The sequence below is a fragment of the Bubalus bubalis genome, chromosome 17 (genome assembly GCF_019923935.1).
Source record: "Bubalus bubalis isolate 160015118507 breed Murrah chromosome 17, NDDB_SH_1, whole genome shotgun sequence".
Lineage (NCBI taxonomy): Eukaryota > Metazoa > Chordata > Mammalia > Artiodactyla > Bovidae > Bubalus > Bubalus bubalis.
Window position 1 is genome coordinate 32,262,001 of NC_059173.1, and position 21,795 is coordinate 32,283,795.

General features: G+C 41.2%; 1 protein-coding gene across 1 annotated transcript; it reads right to left on the reverse strand.

Annotated features, from left to right (window-relative positions):
- Nucleotides 1-150: 150 nt before the first annotated feature.
- Nucleotides 151-21,537, reverse strand: PPID (peptidylprolyl isomerase D). The gene is made up of 10 exons (XM_006073905.4): nt 21,291-21,537; nt 19,270-19,410; nt 16,871-16,977; nt 14,713-14,901; nt 13,765-13,887; nt 13,159-13,265; nt 3,001-3,142; nt 1,382-1,468; nt 1,243-1,285; nt 151-531 (listed from the first exon to the last, which is right to left on the reverse strand). Exons 1-10 carry the CDS (start codon nt 21,373-21,375, stop codon nt 443-445), a joined length of 1,113 nt encoding a protein of 370 aa, XP_006073967.1. The 5' UTR covers nt 21,376-21,537; the 3' UTR covers nt 151-442.
- Between the last annotated feature and the right edge of the window lie 258 nt (nt 21,538-21,795).

A 21,795-nucleotide genomic window follows, 5' to 3' on the forward strand; every position in this document is an offset into this window, starting at 1 on the left:
GCTTACATGCTGTCAGTGGCTGCTTCTGAGCTCCAAGTGCAGAACTGAGTAGCTGAGACAGTAACGTCTGACCCTTTAGAGACGCCTGCCAGCCCAGAGCCTGTATTGCAGAGAGGCGCATCAAAGAACTGAGAAAAACAATACACAGACTCAAGCTTTTGCCTGTTTATTCAAACACGATGTGTCTTTAGGAGTTTAAAAACAAGCTGGAAACACCATTATCCTTTGAATAATGCAGAGAGTCACTGAAGAGGGAATCGACGCCATTGTAGTTTATAACACTGGTGTGTTAAACAGTAAGTCCCTATCCATATTTCTGGACTGTAAACACAGGGAACCGAAGTATCCGAGGGAGCACAGGAGGGATCACAGAACAGACAAACCATTAAACTGTTCCTCGCTCATACAATAAACACACACTTAAGCAAAACTGAATTCCTCATCAGGCAAACATTTTTGCATAAGCTGCCTTCTCTTTATCTTTCTGTGCCTTTATCTTTTGCTTGACTTTCAGCAATTCTGCCTGGATCGCTGCAAAATAAATATGGAGTATAAGTTATTTCTCAAAACATCCAAAAAATTACGTTGACCAAACTGATGCTTTAGTATGGTTTAAAAAAAAAAAGATAAAACTCTTCTCCTGAAGAGTAACTGAGCCCTATTAACAGAGCATAATTTAGAAGACTGCCCACCAAGAGAACTAACAATTACATACAGATGTGCCTTCTCCCTTCTGTTAGAGGCGGCTCTTAAGTGTCTCCCCTGTTTCATTTTAGCAAAAGACTCAAGATATATTTCAATATCTAGACTGATGATCACTATTTGTAATTGGTTTATTGGGAAAGCAGCTTATTTTTGCCACAGCTTTCCAAAACTTTCCTACAACATATCCAGTAGCTATTCGGGATATGTCCACATTCAGCTTAAGGAATGGTCCCAAACATTAATTAAATCTGCCATAAATACGATCTTTCTAATGCTGCTCCTTCATCTAGCATTACCGGACAGTAAAGCAAATAGTCCAGATACGTGCAAATGGGTGTTCTGGACAGAGACTAGACTAAGCCGAGGGCAGGGCCCTGACTCATTCATTGCAGTGTGATTGGAGCCTGGCCCCATAACAGGCGTTCTGTAGTATCTGCTTAACAAATAAAATTCTTTAATGGCAAAGGGTACAATGGCTCACAAACATAAATTCTTAAAAGACAAAGTGAACTTTCACTCCAAAAACTGCCAACTTACCTTTATCTTCTGGTGCTATTTCCTGAGCTTTCTTAAGATCAGCCTTTTAATTGGGAGAGGAAAAAAAAGAAATAATAGATTATGATTCATGAAAGTGGTTTGCTTTTTTTTTTAATTAAAATTTAGAACAAAGTTTTACCAATGCTTGATCATATTCTTTTAATCCTTGCCATCCTTGGGCTCTACGGTACAGTGCTTTGGTATTTGATGGGTCTATTTCAAGGGCCTACAAAAAAATTATAAAATCAGTTTTTTTATCCAAACATTAAATACTAAATATATATCTTAGATTTCAATTTACTGCCTGTCAGCTCCAAATCGATTCTTCACCGCTTTGTGACAACGCTAGACCCTGGAGAGCCTCCTCTGCCTGCTGACATGTTGTTTGGTCAGCAGAGGGCGCTAAGGGGACATGGGCAAGGAACCTGTGTCCCTTCCAGGCTCCTGCCTGCAGGCTCCTCAAGCACCCAACCTCCCTGCCATCCAGTGAAGCAAGGCCATCCCCTCCGCAAGGACTCTGGATCTCAGCCCAGCCCAGAGGGAGTGGGCACTCCTATGTTATACATACAGATGCACATATAAATACATATATACCTGTTGTGGCCATATTCCTCAGGGTTCTCTTTACTAGCCAACCTCCATTACTCCAATTCCCCCTTATATCTATTTTACAGTAAACTTTCTCTACAGAAATTCCTGTGTAATACCTATCTTCTGTTTGGGCCCTAGCTGATAGGAAAAAATATTCTGAATAAAAATTTGTATATACTCATTTAAGCTGACATCTAGGTTTTTTGCAGGAACATGAGTAACTTAATAGGCTTCTCCTCTGAAACAAACTTTATTTATTTAACATCTTTTAAAGGTCAGCACTCAGATTTTACTGAAAAGGGTATATTACTTGCCTCGCAAAGGTCAAAAAAGCAATCCAGAGTGAAGAACCACCTTGTCTTCTGCTGCCTACTCCCTTCTAAATATACTCTTACATCTTATTCCACCTACCCCATAAATTGGGACCTCATTTCATTTCTACTTGCTCAGGCATAGCTGACCTGTGTACACCAATTAATGGGCAATATACATAAAAATGACTGGAGGTGGTCTTTCTGAAATGTATGTTCTCGTTTGAAAAACTTGATCACACACACTGTCCTAACTGCTGTGCTTAAGGAGGGAGTGGGGCCACCTTCCAGCTCCCTCCGTCAGCACTGCTGACATCCCCATGCAGGCAGGCAGCCTTCCTGTGTGTTCCAACAGCACTCATCCCCCCAGAAGAGTCCTGACAACCCTAAACTGAAACTGACTCCCTCTCCCACCAAGTAAATTCCTTGACGGGAGGGTCTTTCAATCAAAACACCTAAGCGCCTATCAGCTGCTTAATCTGTACCCAACACTGCGCTTAAAATGCTTTACACACATAACACAGTCTTTATAACAATCCCAGGAGGAAAGCAGTATTTCCACTTAACACAAAGAAATTAAGACTCTAAAATTAAGAACCTCCTCAAAATAAAAAAGTGACAGTGGTCTAAGAGAAAAACCATGTCTGCTGACTGACTCCACAGCCACATTCTTAATCATTCCTGGGTTTATCTTCCAATGTCCAGCACATAATAGGTGCTCAATAGTCAATAAATGAGCTGAGAAAGACAGTATCTTCATGGAAGTTAAGTGATCTCGTGTTATAAGCTAAATGAATGGTTTGAGAGGAAGAACTGAGATCCAAATATTCAGATGTAAGAACATCAACAGACTTACCTCCAAACAGCTATCGACTGCGCCCTGCCAATCAGACATCTTCAGTTTGCAGGCGCCAATATTCAGCACGCAGCTCAAAGCGACAGGCTGCAGCTTTGCTCCATCTGCGTCCTCAGCAGCAGCCCTGGAACCTTCCACATACCTGGAGAACACCCCCGTACAAGCAGCAAGCAACACCCCATTAAGAAAGTCTGCCTGTGACTCACTCATAACTCATCAGTTTTGATATAAAAGTTCACCGATGCTAATATTAATATTCTTAATGACCACCATCTTTTTATTACATGCTTTCCTTTAGAAGATTTTTTTTTGTTCCAACTTTTTTCCCCAAAATGTTCAAAACACCAACTTAAGAACAATCCCCAAACCTAAAGATTATATATACTATTAACACTTTTCTATTTGTAAAATTAAGGTTTTTATCAGCCACCTTCCAATGTAATTAGGTTTGGAACTAAGGTTGTCATAGCAGGAGAGGGACTGGGAAAGGTGAGGAAACCTGCGGCGGTAGTAACGCTGACTCATCTTTTACTGTAGTTCCCGTGAAAGGGGCCCTGAAACAGTACATGTACCTGGTCCGACAGTCTAGTCCCTAGTCTCTCTCCCTCAATGAAAAGAATCTGGGCTCCTGAAAGAAATTCAGATCTGGACATGAGGTTAAATGTAAGATGAGCCTGGACCATCTTGTGGCAGAAAGCAGACAAGTGCTCACAGACTAAGAGGAACACGTCAGATGGGTGCAGCCAAGGGGCTTCCACTGGGCAAATCCGAAACCTTACAGCATCAGAAAGAATGATGGGAACAGTATAATAGGCTGAACTGAAAAAAAAATAACCTTCAGATCTATAGTGATACTAAAAAGGGTAAGGAGTCCTTTCAAACAGAATGACAGCTAGTAACTGAGAATGACTGGTAAAATCAGAAAATCACAGTTCTGCAAGCCTCAATGTAGTAAGTGATTCAGGCAAAGGTCTTCAGTGATGCTGAGACCACTGGATGAATTCCTAGAAACTTAGTCATACAATCTCACAGCACCACTGCACAGAGGACGTCTTATTTATATAAAAGGTAGGGAGGAGGCGCCAAGATGGCGGAGGAGTAGGACGGGGAGAACACTTTCTCCTCCACAAATTCATCAAAAGAGCATTTAAACATCGAGTAAATTCCACAAAAAAACTTCTGAATGCCAGCAGAAGACATCAGGCACCCAGAAAAGCAACCCAAGTCTTCGAAAGGAGGTAGGAAAAAATATAAAAGACAAAAAAAGAGACAAGAGGGAGGGACGGAGTTCCATCCCGGGAAGGGAGTCTTAAAAAGAGAGAAGTTTCCAAACACCAGGAAACCTTCTCACTGCCTAATCTGTGCCGAGCTTTGGAAGCACAGAGGGCAACATAACAGGGAGAAAAAATAAATAAACAAAACTCGCACACTGCGAGCCCTAAGGTAACTCCCCCAGTGGAGAAGCAGTGCAGACGCCTGCACACGCCATTAGCAAGCGGGGGCTGGGCAGGGAGGCGCGGCGCGGGCTGCATTGCAAGGATCTGGCCTGAATACCCCGAGCGCTATCTAAGCGAAATAATTTGGGCTAGCAAACCAGACTGTGGGATATCTACCACACGAAAAGCCAGCCCTAACCTAAGACACCGCCAGGCCCGCGCACGGAACAAAGGACTGAACAGAGATAGCCGGCTGCAGACCTTCCCCCTCCGGTGACAGGCAGCCGGAGCCGGAAGGGGGCAATCGCAGCCCCAGAGAGACATTATCTATAAAACTGTAAGCAAGCTTCTTTGCTAACTAAAACTTCTTGGGGGTCTGGACGGTCAACATCTGCCTGAGAAGGTGCGCCAGTTGTACACCCAGATAACCGAGTGGCGGGGAGGCGATTAGTTGCAGCAATGGCGCCCGCCAAACACCTCATCACCTGAGCTGCTCGGACCTGGGAAGAGCACAAAACGCAGGCCCAACTGCATCTGCGCCTCTGAGAACTATGCAAGAGCCTGAACCTGAGCAGCTTGGACCTGGGAGGTGCATGCGGCCCAGGGCCGACCTCGGATGGTTCCCGGTGGAACAACCTAGAGCCCGAGCAGTGTGGGCAAGGAGGCTACACACGCAGTGAGCGGGGGCAGACCCAGTGTGGCTGAGGCACTGCGAGCGCACGCCAGTGTTATTTGTTTGCAACATCCCTCCCTCCCTCCTTCCCCACAGCGCGACTGAACAAGTGAGCCTAAAAAAAAAAAAAAAAAAAAGTGTCCTCCACCATCCCCTTTGTGTCAGGGCGGAAACCAGACACTGAAGAGACCAGCAAACAGAAGAAGTTATAACAGAGGGAAACGCCTTGGAAGCTACAGGCCATAGATTAAAACCCTGTGGTTACTACGGACTACATAGGAAGGGGCCTATAGATCTTGAGAAATATAAGTCAGACCAAGGAACTAGCCAAAAATGAACTGAACCCACAATACTCACAACAAAACCAGAGAAAGACCTAGATATATTTTTACTATTTTTACGATCATTCTTTCTTTTTTTAAATATTTTTTAAAAATTTTAAGTCCTCTATTATTCCTCTAATTTTCACTTTTATAACCTATTACTTTGCAAAAAAAAAAAAAAATCCTATTTTTTTCTTCTTCAGCAAACTTCATATATATATATTTTATCATTTTTTGACCTTGTTTTTTTTTTTTCTTCTTTTCTTAAACATTGTATTTTTGAAATTCCAAACTCTACTCTAGATTTTTAATTTTAGCTTTTTGGTATATGTTATCAATTTTGTACCTATAGTTTTTTTTATAATTTCTGTGACTTTTTTTTTTTCCTCTGTTTCTTTCTCTTCTTCTTTTATATAACATTGTATATCTGAAATTCCAAACTCTACTCCAGATTTTTAATTTATGCTTTTTGGTATTTGATATCAATTTTGAACCAATTTTCTTTATAATTTTTACGACATTGTTTGTTTTTGTTTGTTTGTTTGTTTTCTCTCTTTATTTTTCTTCTTCTTTTTTTTAACATTGTATTTTTGAAATTCCAAACTCTACTCTAGATTTTTAACTTTTGCTTTTTGGCATTAGTTATCAATTTTGTACCTATATTTTCTTTATAATTTTCGCAGCCTTGTTTGTTTTTGTTTGTTTGTTTTTTCTCTCTTTCTTTTCCTTCTTCTTTTCTTTAACATCGTATTTTTGAAATTCCAAACTCTACTCTAGATTTTTAATTTTTGCTTTTATGTATTTGTTACCAATTTTGTACCTTTAAGAACCCAATCTTCAGTACCCATTTTTCACTAGGGAGCGAGATTACTGGCTTGACTGCTCTCTCTCCCTTTGGACTCTCCTTTTTCTCCACCAGGTAGCCTGTGTCTCCTCCCTAACCCCTCTCTACTCTACCCAACTCTGTGAATTTCTGTGCGTTCCAGACGGTGGAGAACACTTAGGGAACTGATTACTGGCTGGATCTGTCTCCCTCCTTTTCATTCCCCCCTTTTATCCTCCTGGCCACCTCTGTCACCTTTCTCCTTCTTCTCTTCTCTGTATAACTCCGTGAACAACTCTGAGCGTTCCAGTTGTGGAGTGCATATAAGGAAGTGATTACTGGCTAGCCCACTCTCTCCACTATTGATTCCACCTCATCTCATTTGGGTCACCTCTAACTCCTTCCTCCCTCTTCTCTTCTCCATGTAACGCTGTGAACCTCTCTGAGTGACCCTCACGGTAGAGAAACTTTTCATCTTTAACGAAGATGTTTTATCAGTGGTGTAGTATAGAAGGAGAAGTTTTGAAACTACTGTAAAAATAAGACCAATAACTGGAAGCAGGAGGCTTAAGTCCAAACCCTGACTCCAGGGAACTCCTGACTCCAAGGAACATTAATTGACAGGAGCTCATCAAACGCCTCCATACTGACACTGAAACCAAGCACCACACAAGGGCCAACAAGTTCCAGGGCAAGACATACCAAGCAAATTCTCCAGCAACAAAGGAACACAGCCCTGAGCTTCAAGATACAGGCTGCCCAAAGTCACCCCAAAACCACAGACATCTCATAACTCATTATTGGACATTTCATTACACTCCAGAGAGAAGAAATACAGCTCCACCCACCAGAACACCGACACAAGCTTCCCTAACCAGGAAACCTTGACAAGCCACTTGTACAAACCCACACACAGCGAAGAAATGCCACAATAAAGAGAACTCCACAAACTGCCAGAATACAGAAAGGACACCCCAAACTCAGCAATTTAAACAAGATGAAGAGACAGAGGAATACCCAGCAGGTAAATGAACAGGATAAATGCCCACCAAATCAGACAAAAGAGGAAGAGATAGGGAATCTACCTGATAAAGAATTCCGAATAATGATAGTGAAATTGATCCAAAATCTTGAAATCAAAATGGAATCACAGATAAATAGCCTGGAGACAAGGATTGAGAAGATGCAAGAAAGGTTTAACAAGGACCTAGAAGAAATAAAAAAGAGTCAATATATAATGAATAATGCAATAAATGAAATTAAAAACACTCTGGAGGCAACAAATAGAATAACAGAGGCAGAAGAGAGGATTAGTGAATTAGAAGATAGAATGGTAGAAATAAATGAATCAGAGAGGATAAAAGAAAAACGAATTAAAAGAAATGAGGACAATCTCAGAGACCTCCAGGACAATATTAAACGCTACAACATTCGAATCATAGGGGTCCCAGAAGAAGAAGACAAAAAGAAAGACAATGCGAAAATACTTGAAGAGATAATAGTTGAAAACTTCCCTAAAATGGGGAAGGAAATAATCACCCAAGTCCAAGAAACCCAGAGAGTCCCAAACAGGATAAACCCAAGGCGAAACACCCCAAGACACATATTAATCAAATTAACAAAGATCAAACACAAAGAACAAATATTAAAAGCAGCAAGGGAAAAACAACAAATAACACACAAGGGAATTCCCATAAGGATAACAGCTGATCTTTCAATAGAAACTCTTCAAGCCAGGAGGGAATGGCAAGACATACTTAAAATGATGAAAGAAAATAACCTACAGCCCAGATTATTGTACCCAGCAAGGATCTCATTCAAGTATGATGGAGAAATCAAAAGCTTTTCAGACAAGCAAAAGCTGAGAGAATTCTGCACCACCAAACCAGCTCTCCAACAAATACTAAAGGATATTCTCTAGACAGGAAACACAAAAACGGTGTATAAATTCGAACCCAAAACAATAAAGTAAATGGCAACGGGATCATACTTATCAGTAATTACCTTAAACGTAAATGGGTTGAATGCCCCAACCAAAACACAAAGACTGGCTGAATGGACACAAAAACAAGACCCCTACATATGTTGTCTACAAGAGACCCACCTCAAAACAGGGGACACATACAGACTGAAAGTGAAGGGCTGGAAAAAGATTTTCCATGCAAATAGGGACCAAAAGAAAGCAGGAGTAGCAATCCTCATATCAGATAAAATAGACTTTAAAACAAAGGCTGTGAAAAGAGACAAAGAAGGTCACTACATAATGATCAAAGGATCAATCCAAGAAGATATAACAATTATAAATATATATGCACCCAACACGGGAGCACCGCAGTATGTAAGACAAATGCTAACAAGTATGAAAGGAGAAATTAACAATAACACAATAATAGTGGGAGACTTTAATACCCCACTCACACCTATGGACAGATCAACTAAACAGAAAATTAACAAGGAAACACAAACTTTAAACGATACAACAGACCAGTTAGACCTAATTGATATCTATAGGACATTTCATCCCAAAACAATGAATTTCACCTTCTTCTCAAGCGCACATGGAACGTTCTCCAGGATAGATCACATCCTGGGCCATAAAGCTAGGCTTGGTAAATTCAAAAAAATAGAAATCATTCCAAGCATCTTTTCTGACCACAATGCAGTAAGATTAGATCTCAATTACAGGAGAAAAACTATTAAAAATTCCAACATATGGAGGCTGAACAACACGCTGCTGAATAACCAACAAATCACAGAAGAAATCAAAAAAGAAATCAAAATTTGCATAGAAACAAATGAAAATGAAAACACAACAACCCAAAACCTGTGGGACACTGTAAAAGCAGTCCTAAGGGGAAAGTTCATAGCAATACAGGCATACCTCAAGAAACAAGAAAAAAGTCAAATAAATAACCTAACTCTACACCTAAAGCAACTAGAAAAGGAAGAAATGAAGAACCCCAGGGTTAGTAGAAGGAAAGAAATCTTAAAAATTAGAGCAGAAATAAATGCAAAAGAAACAAAAGAGACCATAGCAAAAATCAACAAAGCCAAAAGCTGGTTCTTTGAAAGGATAAATAAAATTGACAAACCATTAGCCAGACTCATCAAGAAACAAAGGGAGAAAAATCAAATCAATAAAATCAGAAATGAAAATGGAGAGATCACAACAGACAACACAGAAATACAAAGGATCATAAGAGGCTACTATCAACAATTATATGCCAATATAATGGACAACGTGGAAGAAATGGACAAATTCTTAGAAAAGTACAACTTTCCAAAACTCGACCAGGAAGAAATAGAAAATCTTAACAGACCCATCACAAGCACGGAAATTGAAACTGTAATAAAAAATCTTCCAACAAACAAAAGCCCAGGTCCAGATGGCTTCACAGCTGAATTCTACCAAAAATTTAGAGAAGAGCTAACACCTATCCTGCTCAAACTCTTCCAGAAAATTGCAGAGGAAGGTAAACTTCCAAACTCATTCTATGAGGCCACCATCATCCTAACACCAAAACCTGACAAAGATCCCACAAAAAAAGAAAACTACAGGCCAATATCACTGATGAACATAGATGCAAAAATCCTTAACAAAATTCTAGCAATCAGAATCCAACAACACATTAAAAATATCATACACCATGACCAAGTGGGCTTTATCCCAGGGATGCAAGGATTCTTCAATATCCGCACATCAATCAATGTAATACACCACATTAACAAATTGAAAAATAAAAACCATATGATTATTTCAATAGATGCAGAGAAAGCCTTTGACAAAATTCAACATCCATTTATGATAAAAACTCTCCAGAAAGCAGGAATAGAAGGACCATACCTCAACATAATAAAAGCTATATATGACAAACCCACAGCACACATTATCCTCAATGGTGAAAAATTGAAAGCATTTCCTCTAAAGTCAGGAACAAGACAAGGGTGCCCACTTTCACCATTACTATTCAACATAGTTTTGGAAGTTTTGGCCACAGCAATCAGAGCAGAAAAAGAAATAAAAGGAATCCAAATTGGAAAAGAAGAAGTAAAACTCTCACTGTTTGCAGATGACATGATCCTCTACATAGAAAACCCTCAAGACTCCACCAGAAAATTACTAGAACTAATCAATGACTATAGTAAAGTTGCAGGATATAAAATCAACACACAGAAATCCCTTGCATTCCTATACACTAATAATGAGAAAACAGAAAGAGAAATTAAGGAAACAATTCCATTCACCATTGCAACGAAAAGAATAAAACACTTAGGACTATATCTACCTAAAGAAACTAAAGACCTATATAGAAAACTATAAAACACTGGTGAAAGAAATCAAAGAGGACACTAATAGATGGAGAAATATACCATGTTCATGGATTGGAAGAATCAATATAGTGAAAATGAGTATACTACCCAAAGCAATTTATAGATTCAATGCAATCCCTATCAAGCTACCAACAGTATTCTTCACAGAGCTAGAACAAATAATTTCACAATTTGTATGGAAATACAAAAAACCTCGAATAGCCAAAGCGATCTTGAGAAAGAAGAATGGAACTGGAGGAATCAACCTACCTGACTTCAGGCTCTACTACAAAGCCACAGTTATCAAGACAGTATGGTACTGGCACAAAGACAGAAATATAGATCAATGGAACAAAATAGAAAGCCCAGAGATAAATCCACGCACATATGGACACCTTATCTTTGACAAAGGAGGCAAAAATATACAATGGATTAAAGACAATCTCTTTAACAAGTGGTGCTGGGAAATCTGGTCAACCACTTGTAAAAGAATGAAACTAGAACACTTTCTAACACCATACACAAAAATAAACTCAAAATGGATTAAAGATCTAAACATAAGACCAGAAACTATAAAACTCCTGGAGGACAACATAGGCAAAACACTCTCTGACATACATCACAGCAGGATCCTCTATGACCCACCTCCCAGAATATTGGAAATAAAAACAAAAATAAACAAATGGGACCTAATTAAACTTAAAAGCTTCTGCACATCAAAGGAAACTATTAGCAAGGTGAAAAGACAGCCTTCAGAATGGGAGAAAATAATAGCAAATGAAGCAACTGACAAACAACTGATCTCAAAAATATACAAGCAATTCCTACATCTCAACTCCAGAAAAATAAACGACCCAATCAAAAAATGGGCCAAAGAACTAACTAGACATTTCACCAAAGAAGACATACAGATGGCTAACAAACACATGAAAAGATGCTCAACATCACTCATTATCAGAGAAATGCAAATCAAAACCACTATGAGGTACCATTTCACGCCAGTCAGAATGGCTGCAATCCAAAAGTCTACAAGCAATAAATGCTGGAGAGGGTGTGGAGAAAAGGGAACTCTCTTACACAGTTGGTGGGAATGCAAACTAGTACAGCCACTATGGAGAACAGTGTGGGGATTCCTTAAAAAACTGGAAATAGAACTGTCTTATGACCCAGCAATCCCACTGCTGGGCATACACACTGAGGAAACCAGAAGGGAAAGAGACAACGTGTACCCCAATGTTCATCACAGCACTGTTTATAATAGCCAGGACATGGAAGCAACCTAGATGTCCATCAGCAGATGAATGGATAAGAAAGCTGTGGTACATATACACAATGGAGTATTACTCAGCCATTAAAAAGAATACATTTGAATCAGTTCTAATGAGGTGGATGAAACTGGAGCCTATTATACAGAGTGAAGTAAGCCAGAAAGAAAAACACCAATACAGTATACTAACGCATATATATGGAATTTAGAAAGATGGTAACAATAACCCTGTGTACGAGACAGCAAAAGAGACACTGATGTATAGAACAGTCTTATGGACTCTGTGGGAGAGGGAGAGGGTGGGAAGATTTGGGAGAATGGCATTGAAACATGTAAAATATCATGTATGAAATGAGTTGCCAGTCCAGGTTCAATGCACGATACTGGATGCTTGGGGCTGGTGCACTGGGACGACCCAGCGGGATGGTATGGGGAGGGAGGAGGGAGGAGGGTTCAGGATGGGGAACACATGTATACCTGTGGCGGATTCATTTTGATATTTGGCAAAACTAATACAATTTTGTAAAGTTTAAAAATAAAATTAAATTTAAAAAATAAATAAATAAATAAAAGGTAAAGGTACTTCTGTAATAGAGACATATGACTAACACCACTTTAACCAAGTGCCAGAACTCAAAATAAGCCAAACTGCCATGTGCCTTCAGGACATGATACATAGGATATAGACACATCAACCATCCTCTTGCTAAAATATTTAACCTCAAACTAATCTGGAGGAAGCAATAAACACATACAGGTGATATTCCCTAAGACAACTGGCTTAGACTCCACAAAATGGAAATGACTTAAAAAACATGGATATTAAAGATTAGAGATGCCTTAGAGACATAAAAACAAATGATCCAATGGATACTGGAGTTAAAAAACATTTTGAGACAACTGGGCATATTTGCATATGGATTACATAGTAGATAACAGTGTATCTATATTTGGGAGATGTTTTTATGCATTAGGCTAAGTAGAAAATGTCCTCATTTGGGGGAAATAGTGATACTTGCTAAAATATTAAGGGGTAAAGTGTCATGGTATCCACAACTTCCTTTCAAAATGATTCTGCAAAAATACACGTGGCAGAAGTTAAAAATTGGTGAATGCAGATAAAGGTACATGAGTATTCATGTACTATTCTTAATTTTTCCATATTCTGAAATTTTTCAATTAAGAATCTGTAGGCAACTAAAATTTCAATATACCTGGTTACTCTGCAAGTAGTAGGCCAAAAATGCAAAAAGCAACTCTTGAATTTCACTTTGTAATTCAATTTATAAGTTCTTAAATGCAATTTATTAAAAATGTTTTATTACCTTAAAACTTTTGTGTACTTTTTAATGGCCATCTCCCAGTTCTGGGATTTGAAAAACGTATTTCCAATGTTTTTTAAGTCTTCTGATATTAATAAAATTTTATCTACCTGTAAAAAAGAAAGAATACAAATATGTGGGGTTTGAGTATGTAATGCAGTTTAGTCCCAAGTTCTATCTTTAAGACAGACTGACAAAGGGCTCAAAATTTTAGCACTGGGAATTCCCTGGTGGCGGTCAGGACTCTGTGCTTCCACTGCAGGGGGCATGGTTCCACTCCTGGTTGGGAAGCGAGGATGCCACGTGCCACACAGCATGGCCGATAAATAAGTAAAATTTAAAAAATTTTAGTACTAAATTTTTTTTAGCAGTTTGGCCAATCTGAAAGTGTTTGTTAGCTGCTCAGTCATGTCTGACTCTTTGAGTAGACTGTAGCCAACCAAGCTCCTCTGTCCATGGGATTGTCTAGGCAAGAATACTGGAGTGGGTTGCCATGCCCTTCTCCAGGGGATCTTCCCAACCCAGGTATCCAACCCCAGTCTGCTTCATTGCAGGCAGATTCTTTACCATCTAAGCCACCAGGAAAGCCACAAATCTTAAGTTACTCACATCTTTTAAATCCACATCTGCGTCCTCGGGGAAATCTGGGTGACTGTCACCAGATCCATCCTTTGGGAATATTCCCCAATCATCCCCTTCTTTCAGTTCTCCACATTCTGCAATAACGCACAACTGTAAAAATAACCCTCAATTGTAGAAGCGCACTCCTACATTAATGATGATTTTTCAAAGGTCTGGGTTTAAAAGCTCTACAGCCGCAAGCCATGTGCAACACTGTCCACGTCGCTTCCTGGCAGGCGCACCTGCTGCGACTGCAGTAAGGCACCTGACACACTGGCAGGGGCACAGCCACGCCCCTACGCTACGGAAGCACTCACCGCGGCCAGTAACTCAGTGCACAAAGAGTGAGTGGACGGTGTCACCATTCCCTTACGTGTGCTTCCAACTGACTCTTTGCTTCGCACACTGAGTGACAGCACACCCCCCGCAGGTCTGACTCTCCAGTTTCCACTCCCAACCCTGTGGATGCAGGGTGCCTGTGATGGCTGTGTTGATCCACAGACATGTGGAACACAAGGATCTTGGCAGTGACAGGATCTAGTCCAAACCCTTGAGTGATTTCTATAGGATGAGAAATCAGGCCAAGGAAAGTGAAATCACAAGAGCAAGGCTAGACCACAAGTTACATGGCAGAGGAGACCAGAGGACTCCTGGTTTCCTGCTTGCTCTGTACTCTGCACCCGTACACACACCGACGCAAAGTTCTACAGGCGTAGGAGACTTCAGTTATCAAGATCAGCAAGACTGAAGTTAAAATAATAGAAGTCTCTTTTTAAGCTGCCCTCATCTTTCCCACAGTAGAAAACAGCTTCAAAGAAAAAGTGGCAGGTACAGGCTTCTAGAACAAGAGCCTTCAGGACATTTTTTAACAATCACCCTTTTACTTACGCTTCTCTAATCCAGCAGCTAAGATAATATTACCATCTTGCTACTCACTTTGGCAGGTTTTTCACCTTTCACCTCCACATTTTCCAGAATCTTTGCCACACCCATTCCTTTAATCACTTGGCCAAACACTACGTGCTTCCCATCCAAATGTGGAGTCGGAACGGTGGTGATGAAGAACTGGGAGCCGTTGGTGTTGCTGCCCGCGTTGGCCATGCTCAGCAATCCCTCCTTGTCATGCTGCGGGAATAAACCATAAAGAAAACCAAGATGAGAGTTCCCGCTCTACTCTGCCAACCATTCACAGAAAAGGTAGGGGGGGTGGCACTGCTGGAATACCACTTAGAGCACATAATGTTGAGTGATTTTACTTCATTATCAAGTTCGACTTTAATTCACAAAACATGAGAGTACTTAACCACTTTTTAAACTTTAAGGAGAGCTTATGAAACTAAAATAAGATGCAACAACAGTGGGGGCAGGGGTGGTACTCCTAAACTGATCATACTGAGAACATGCTTGGACTTCATCATTAAGATGAAGATGCCACAGGAGGGAAATCTAGTAATTCTGCTTCACCCTTTCTTATGACTGAAGCACTTTTTTTCTGAAAGGCACTCAACAGTGTTCCCACTTTCGGGCCTACATTATGATTCTCTCTTCACACGTCAGCAAAGTTAGGTCCTTTCCTACTCTCTACCCGTGTAACACTCATGTTAGCCCTCCCACCTGAAATGCCTTTTACCCCTAAACCCAAATCTAATCCAGCTCTCAAGACCACCAAGTGTGCGGAAGAATCATGTGTCCATGAAATAGCCCCTCTTTTTCTAAAATTTTATTTTTATTTTTGGTTGCACTGGGTCTTTGTCGCTTTTGTGCAGGTTTTCTCTTGTGGCGAGTGGGCTATTCTGTTGAGGTGTTCAGGCACCTCATGGTGGTGCCTCTCTTACTGCAGAGCACAGGCGCTAGGTGCACAGGCTTCACCAGGTGCAGCACACAGGCTCAACAGTTGTGGCGTATGGGTTTATTCACTCTGTGGCATGTGGGATCTTCCACGTCAGGGATCAAATCTGTGTCTCCTGCATTGGCAGGCGGATTCTTATTCACTGCACCACCAGGGAAGTCTACCCCCTTTCTTTTGATCAACTTTTCCATCACATAATCTGAGTTTTCATCCTTCTGGTACTTTCTTTCTCCCTTCCAAAAGTCTGGTGCTTTCCCCACAATATTAAATATTATTAACTTTATTTCCTCAGCCTCCTCATGCCTTCTTCCCTCTTCACTCATATCCCTCCCTCAAAAGTATCTGAATTTTAGTTCCTTCTAACCAAATCTCAGCCACCTGGTGAGGTCCAGTCTGCCTAGTTCATGCACCATTCCCCCTTGATGTCTTCCCTAGTAATCCAGACCACAGGAGTCATACCTTTCTCCTGTAGTATGCACAGGTATTGGTCAACTTAGCATTTACTTGCATATTATTACATTATTCTCCAGTTGCCCTATGTGTCTTAATCTTGCCTTTTTGGCAAGATTTTATTCCCTATCATGAAGGTCTTTCCTTTTTATAAACTCTTTGGTGCCAGTGACTATATTAGCTACAGGAAATAAACTGCTTAAAACATTGATGACGTTTATTCTCAAATGATCCTAATCACCTTGCTCCTGTTCCCCATTTCCAAAAACCCATGTTTACTTTTGCTCTTACATGTCCATTGTCAGGACTGAATGATACCACACCCCGACCGGGACCCCAGGGTCACTGAAGTTAAGCAGGCACAAGCGTCACGAAGGTCCCTTAGGAGCCTGGACATTAACGAGATCTGCTAGTCTGCAAATGCCCTGACACCCCGGACACTAGCCATGGTTTTGCTGCTCTTCAAATTTAGGCATAAAGATGCACAACTTACCATCCCTCTAATGGGAACATTTTTCCTGGAAACAATTTTGCCATATGCTGACCACCCATGAAAACTCATTGGCTTTACTGCAGTGTACAAACCTGAATCACACTGAAATAGCTGTTGTATTTTTGCCAATAAAATCATTGCTGGATGAGTTTTTTCATATTAAAGATGTGTACTTATAAATATGATACCTTTCACAAATAAAGGCAATCTAAGCACATCTGACGCATTTATCTTAATTTGACAAGAATCCCAGACACAGGACAACCTTTATTGTTAGCAACACACATTTTTGTCTACTTTACCTTATAATGGAAATTTTCATCTTCAAATTTTTCCCCATAAATGCTTTCTCCACCTGTCCCATTCTGATTTGAGAAGTCTCCACCCTGAATCATAAATTTCTTAATAACTAAAAAAAAAAGGAAAATCAACATTAGAAACTACAATACAGATGACCAAAGCAATGTTAACTAATGAATGTGTGGCGATAAAGACAACTTCCCTCCTGCTCTCCCCACCTATACGCACAACTCCAGGCTCTTAAAAGGCTTTTCCCAATCCAAATCCCCCCTAACACTCAGAGAATTAGTTCATATGGCACCTCCCCTACAACACTGTCAAACCTCAAGACTGGATCTACTAACTTTTCTCCCATAGTACCTTGATTCTACCTTTCTTTTATAATATGGATCGTAATGATCTGTCTCTTCTAGCAAACAATTAAGAACAGCAACACCGTTTTTCTTCCGTGGTAACCATGTGCATGGCTGGGCACATAATGGTTACTCAAAAATGCCTACTGAATAAACCAATTATTCCCAAGAGGCCTGTTACACTGTACTGGAATTACTTCTGCAAATGTTATTACTTAACACTGCCACCACATTCAGATTCCCCAGAACTCTGTATCTGCTTGTATGACACTCATGTGGTCAGGAGACACAGCTGGACAATAAAGGAAAAAGATAAGGCAGAGCCTGGAAGAATCCATGTGTTTCCTTATGTGAAAGGTCACAGGGTGCCTTCTTCCCCCAGCCAAAAAATTGCAGCAACACGTGTACAATGCTGCTTCCCAGGAAAGCCCTTGAGAAACTCAGCACCCAAGGTTTCTACAGGGGCTGATGATGAAGGCACTCTCTGCCTAGCAGATACCAAAATTCCACCACATCTTCAAAAGGAAAGCAACTGTTCAGCATAAATCAAACTGTACAGTCTCAGCAGAGTAAGCCACCTTACAATTCAGAGAATGGTTAAGTGCTCTGACTTCAGGCAATTCCACCCTTGCAAGTAGACTTTATGGACAGCAGTCTCAGGTCTGCAATGTTAACTCTTGTCCACAGACACTTTATTAGAATACAGGCAACTCCTTGATTTACTGCGCTTTGCAGATACTGTGGTTTTTTAACTTGAAGGTTTGTAGCAATTCTGCATCAGCAAGTCTATCAGTGCCATTTTTCCAACAGCATGTGCTCACTTCATGTCTCTGTGTCACATTTTGGTAATTCTCACAATATTTCAAACTTTTTCATTATTATTTGCTACAGTGATCTGTGACCAGTGATTTTTGATGTTACTACTGTAATTGTTCTGGCATTTTTTTAGCAATAAAGTATTAGATTAAGATATGTATTTTTCTCCAGATACAATGCTACTGTGCACTTTAATAGACTATAGTATGCTGCACACATAACTTTTATAGGCACTGGGAAACCAGAACTTTGTCACTTGCTCTATTACAACATTTACTTTATTGCAGTAGTCTGGAACCAAACCTACAATATCTCCCTGGTATGCTTGTATTTGGGACTTCCCAAGTAGCGCTAGTGGTAAAGAATCCACCTGCCAAGAAGGAGACACAGGAGATGCAGGTTCAATTCCTGGGTTGCAAAGATCCCCTGGAGAAGGAAAGGGCAACCCACTCCAGTATTCTTGCTTGGAATATTCCATGGACAGGGGAGCCTAGTGGGCCACAGTCCATGGAGTCGCAGAGTTGGATCTGACTAAGCACAAACACACATGCTTGTATTTTGGTATTTTATTAAACACAAAAGTAAATCAACAGTTTAAGTAATCTAAAATCAATGTTAATTTTTTCTTAATCAAGTTTCTTTAAATACTTATATAACTACAAATTAACTTATCTGTTTATTCATTACATAAATATTGAGTGCCTACTCAGTAACGATACTAGATGCTGAGGACAAAATGGTGAGAAGATGCAGTTCCTCAAATATGGAGCTACTCCATGGGGAGTACCAGCAAATCATCACTAAACAGAAGTATTACAACACAGTGAAAGGTCACCTTGTCATCACATGTCACACCAGGGATCCAAAATATGCAATCTTTAAGTCAGCTGCAGTCTTCCCAAGCAATCCTGCCCAAGAAGTAGGCATAACTTTTTGTCACCAGGCAGTCAAGCTACCCAAGCTCTATTTGTTTATCATGGCCACATCCTGGTGAAGCAAGGGTAACCCATTTCTCAATAAATAAACCTTTAGGACCCTCCCATAATTACTTCCACCTTTCACAGCCCAACATCAATGAAACTGACCTATAGTCTCAGATATTAAAGCATCCTTTTGAAACTAATAGTAATTTTTAACTCTCACCCTCTCCTTAGTATTTTCTTCCCTAACTCCCTAAGGAACAGGATTCAATGACCTCTAAGAAGAATCAGATTCACAAAATGTATACATACTTCTATGGAAAGGACATCCTTTGAAATGAAGAGGTTTCCCAGTGGTGGGTCCAATGCCTTTTTCTCCTGTACACAATGCACGAAAATTTTCTGCAGTTTTGGGTACAATATCTGCAAACAATTCTAAGACAATTCGACCAACTGAAAGAAAAAATAAAACTGTGTCAGTATGCAAAACAACTAAACAAGCACATGATAGAATTGGTAAAATTACGGTGACTGAAAAATACCAAGTTTTCCTTTTTTGGTCATTTTTCTAATATTCTAATTCAGTCTACCTAAATTGAGTATCATGTATCCAGATGACTTTAAAATAACTACTTTACTACATCTTACAAAAGATCATAAACAGTAGCCAGAAGATTAGCAGCATATAAGGACACCATCATCCTCTGTCGCCCCCTTCTCCGCCTGCCCTCAATCTTTCCCAGCATCAGGGTATTTTCCAATGAGTTGGCTCTTCGCACCAGGTGGACAAAGTATTGGATCTTCAGCATCAGTCCTTCCACTGAATATTCAGGGTTCACTGACTCAATGGACATGAGTTTGAGAAAACTCCGGAAGACAGTGAAGGACAGGGAAACCTGGCATGCTGCAGTTCATGGGGTCACAGAGTCAGATAAGACTTAGTGACTCAACAACAACAAAGGACACCATCATTTGACTGATTTTCTCTGACATGTGTGCATAATTTTAAATCACCAAATGACCAATAGAAGAAAATGAAATATTCTGAGTGGTCAGGTTGGCCAAGTTTTAGGTCTAGCTGTAGTCTCTGTGCTCTGTGGAACCTGCCTAGTGCTGCCTCTGCAGCAAAACCTGAAAAAGTTGCCATTCTAGGCAATTCCTAATGCAGGCAATAAACCTAGCACTAAATTTCAGAACAAAATGAATGCACACCTAAGTCTCTCTGTGTGTGTTTGCCTGCCTTCTCAGTAAACAAAGAATGTTGCAGCCATCAAGCCATCACATTATGCTGACCTGAGGCTGCTGAAGAGCCCTGAGGGAACTCAGCATGGAGACAAACGGGCTGCCCACTTCCAAGTCCACCTACCAGTCAGTTGCTGCAGCCACCCTGAACAGTATACCCTGAGGAGACTAAGGATGAGAAAACACAGGATACTGGCTCCAGACAGCTGAGATGCACATCAAATGAATGATTTCAGGGAGCCCAGATTCTTACATCTTCCCATATAGAGAAAAGCCCTAAATTCCTTAACTAGAGATACCTGGTTTTCTTTAATAAACAGTAATCTTTTTTCGATATTCCGACCACCTGGTCTTTGTTGCAAAAACTCCTATATACCTTGACTCCTTCCCCATCTCTTTGAACAGAGCTGAGATAACTCTGTCCCAGGCTTAAGGCCTCAGTTTTTTCCTTTAAAGCAGTTGTAACGTCTTCCAGAACAGGAGCAATTAAGCTACAAAGCAACGTGAGAATTCACAAGACCTGAGGCGCCTCCAAGCTGCGACTGTAGCCTAGGCAACCACACCGCCACACAGAACTCATTTTCCCCATGCCAAAACGGAGGAAATGTCCACCAATCTGAATGCATCAGTAGTAAAGAAGAATCAGTAGTAAAAAAGAAAAAAAGAAAAACACGCAAAAGTCGCTTTAATTTACAGATAACATGGCAACTGCTGACATACATCACGTGGCAAAAGACACAGGGTGACGGGAGCCCACCAGACGCTTAACCTGGGGTTTTCAAAACAGGTTTTCGCCCTACAAACATAAAATCATCTCGTTTTGTGCTAACTTCACGGTGCTAGGTGGCGGGCAGGTGAGGCCAACTCGGGACAGATAAACCCAAAGGCTTCCAGCATTCCTCGAATAGAAATTTCCAGAAACTTCTCCACGCCCCACGGCCCCGGTACAAGGTCGCGGGCGCAACCCAGCCCGGAGGCTTGGACCAGACCAGGTCCCAGTGTGGGCAGCCGGCCCCCACCTCAGAGCAGCCCCCTGCCCGAGCTGCGCTCCAGCCTCAGGGACCCCGACCCAGGGCGCCCCGCCTCCTCACCTCGCTCCCCTCCTATGTCCACGTCGAAGAAGACTCGAGGGTTACTGGGGTTGGAAGGCTTAGCCTGGGGGGATGGATGCGACATTGTGGCCTTAGGACGCGTGTACGACCGCCTCGTAACACCGCGTGGTCACCGTGCAGCTCGAACCCTAAAGCCACAAGGTCCGCGAAGAACGGCGCCACTTGTGAGCTGCTTCCGGCTGGGGCACGGAGGACACGGCCGACTTTCCGGCGCCGCCCCTCAACTTCCTGAGGCGCGGCCCGACTTCCGGCTTCGCTGCCCTTGGAGTCCGCTGGTGCTTGAGCCCGCGCGGCTGGCTCTGCGCTTTGTGAGCCCGGTTTCTCCTCTTTTCTGGTTCACTGAAGCTGTAGGCAGTTGTTTTTATTCCTGTCGCTCGTGTTTTGGGAGAGCGTTGTCAGGTTGTCACCCCGTTCCACCTCGAGGCTGCGCTCCACCTCGGGGCTCCGCTCTCAGGCGAAGGGCCGGCTGTCTGAAAATCCGTTT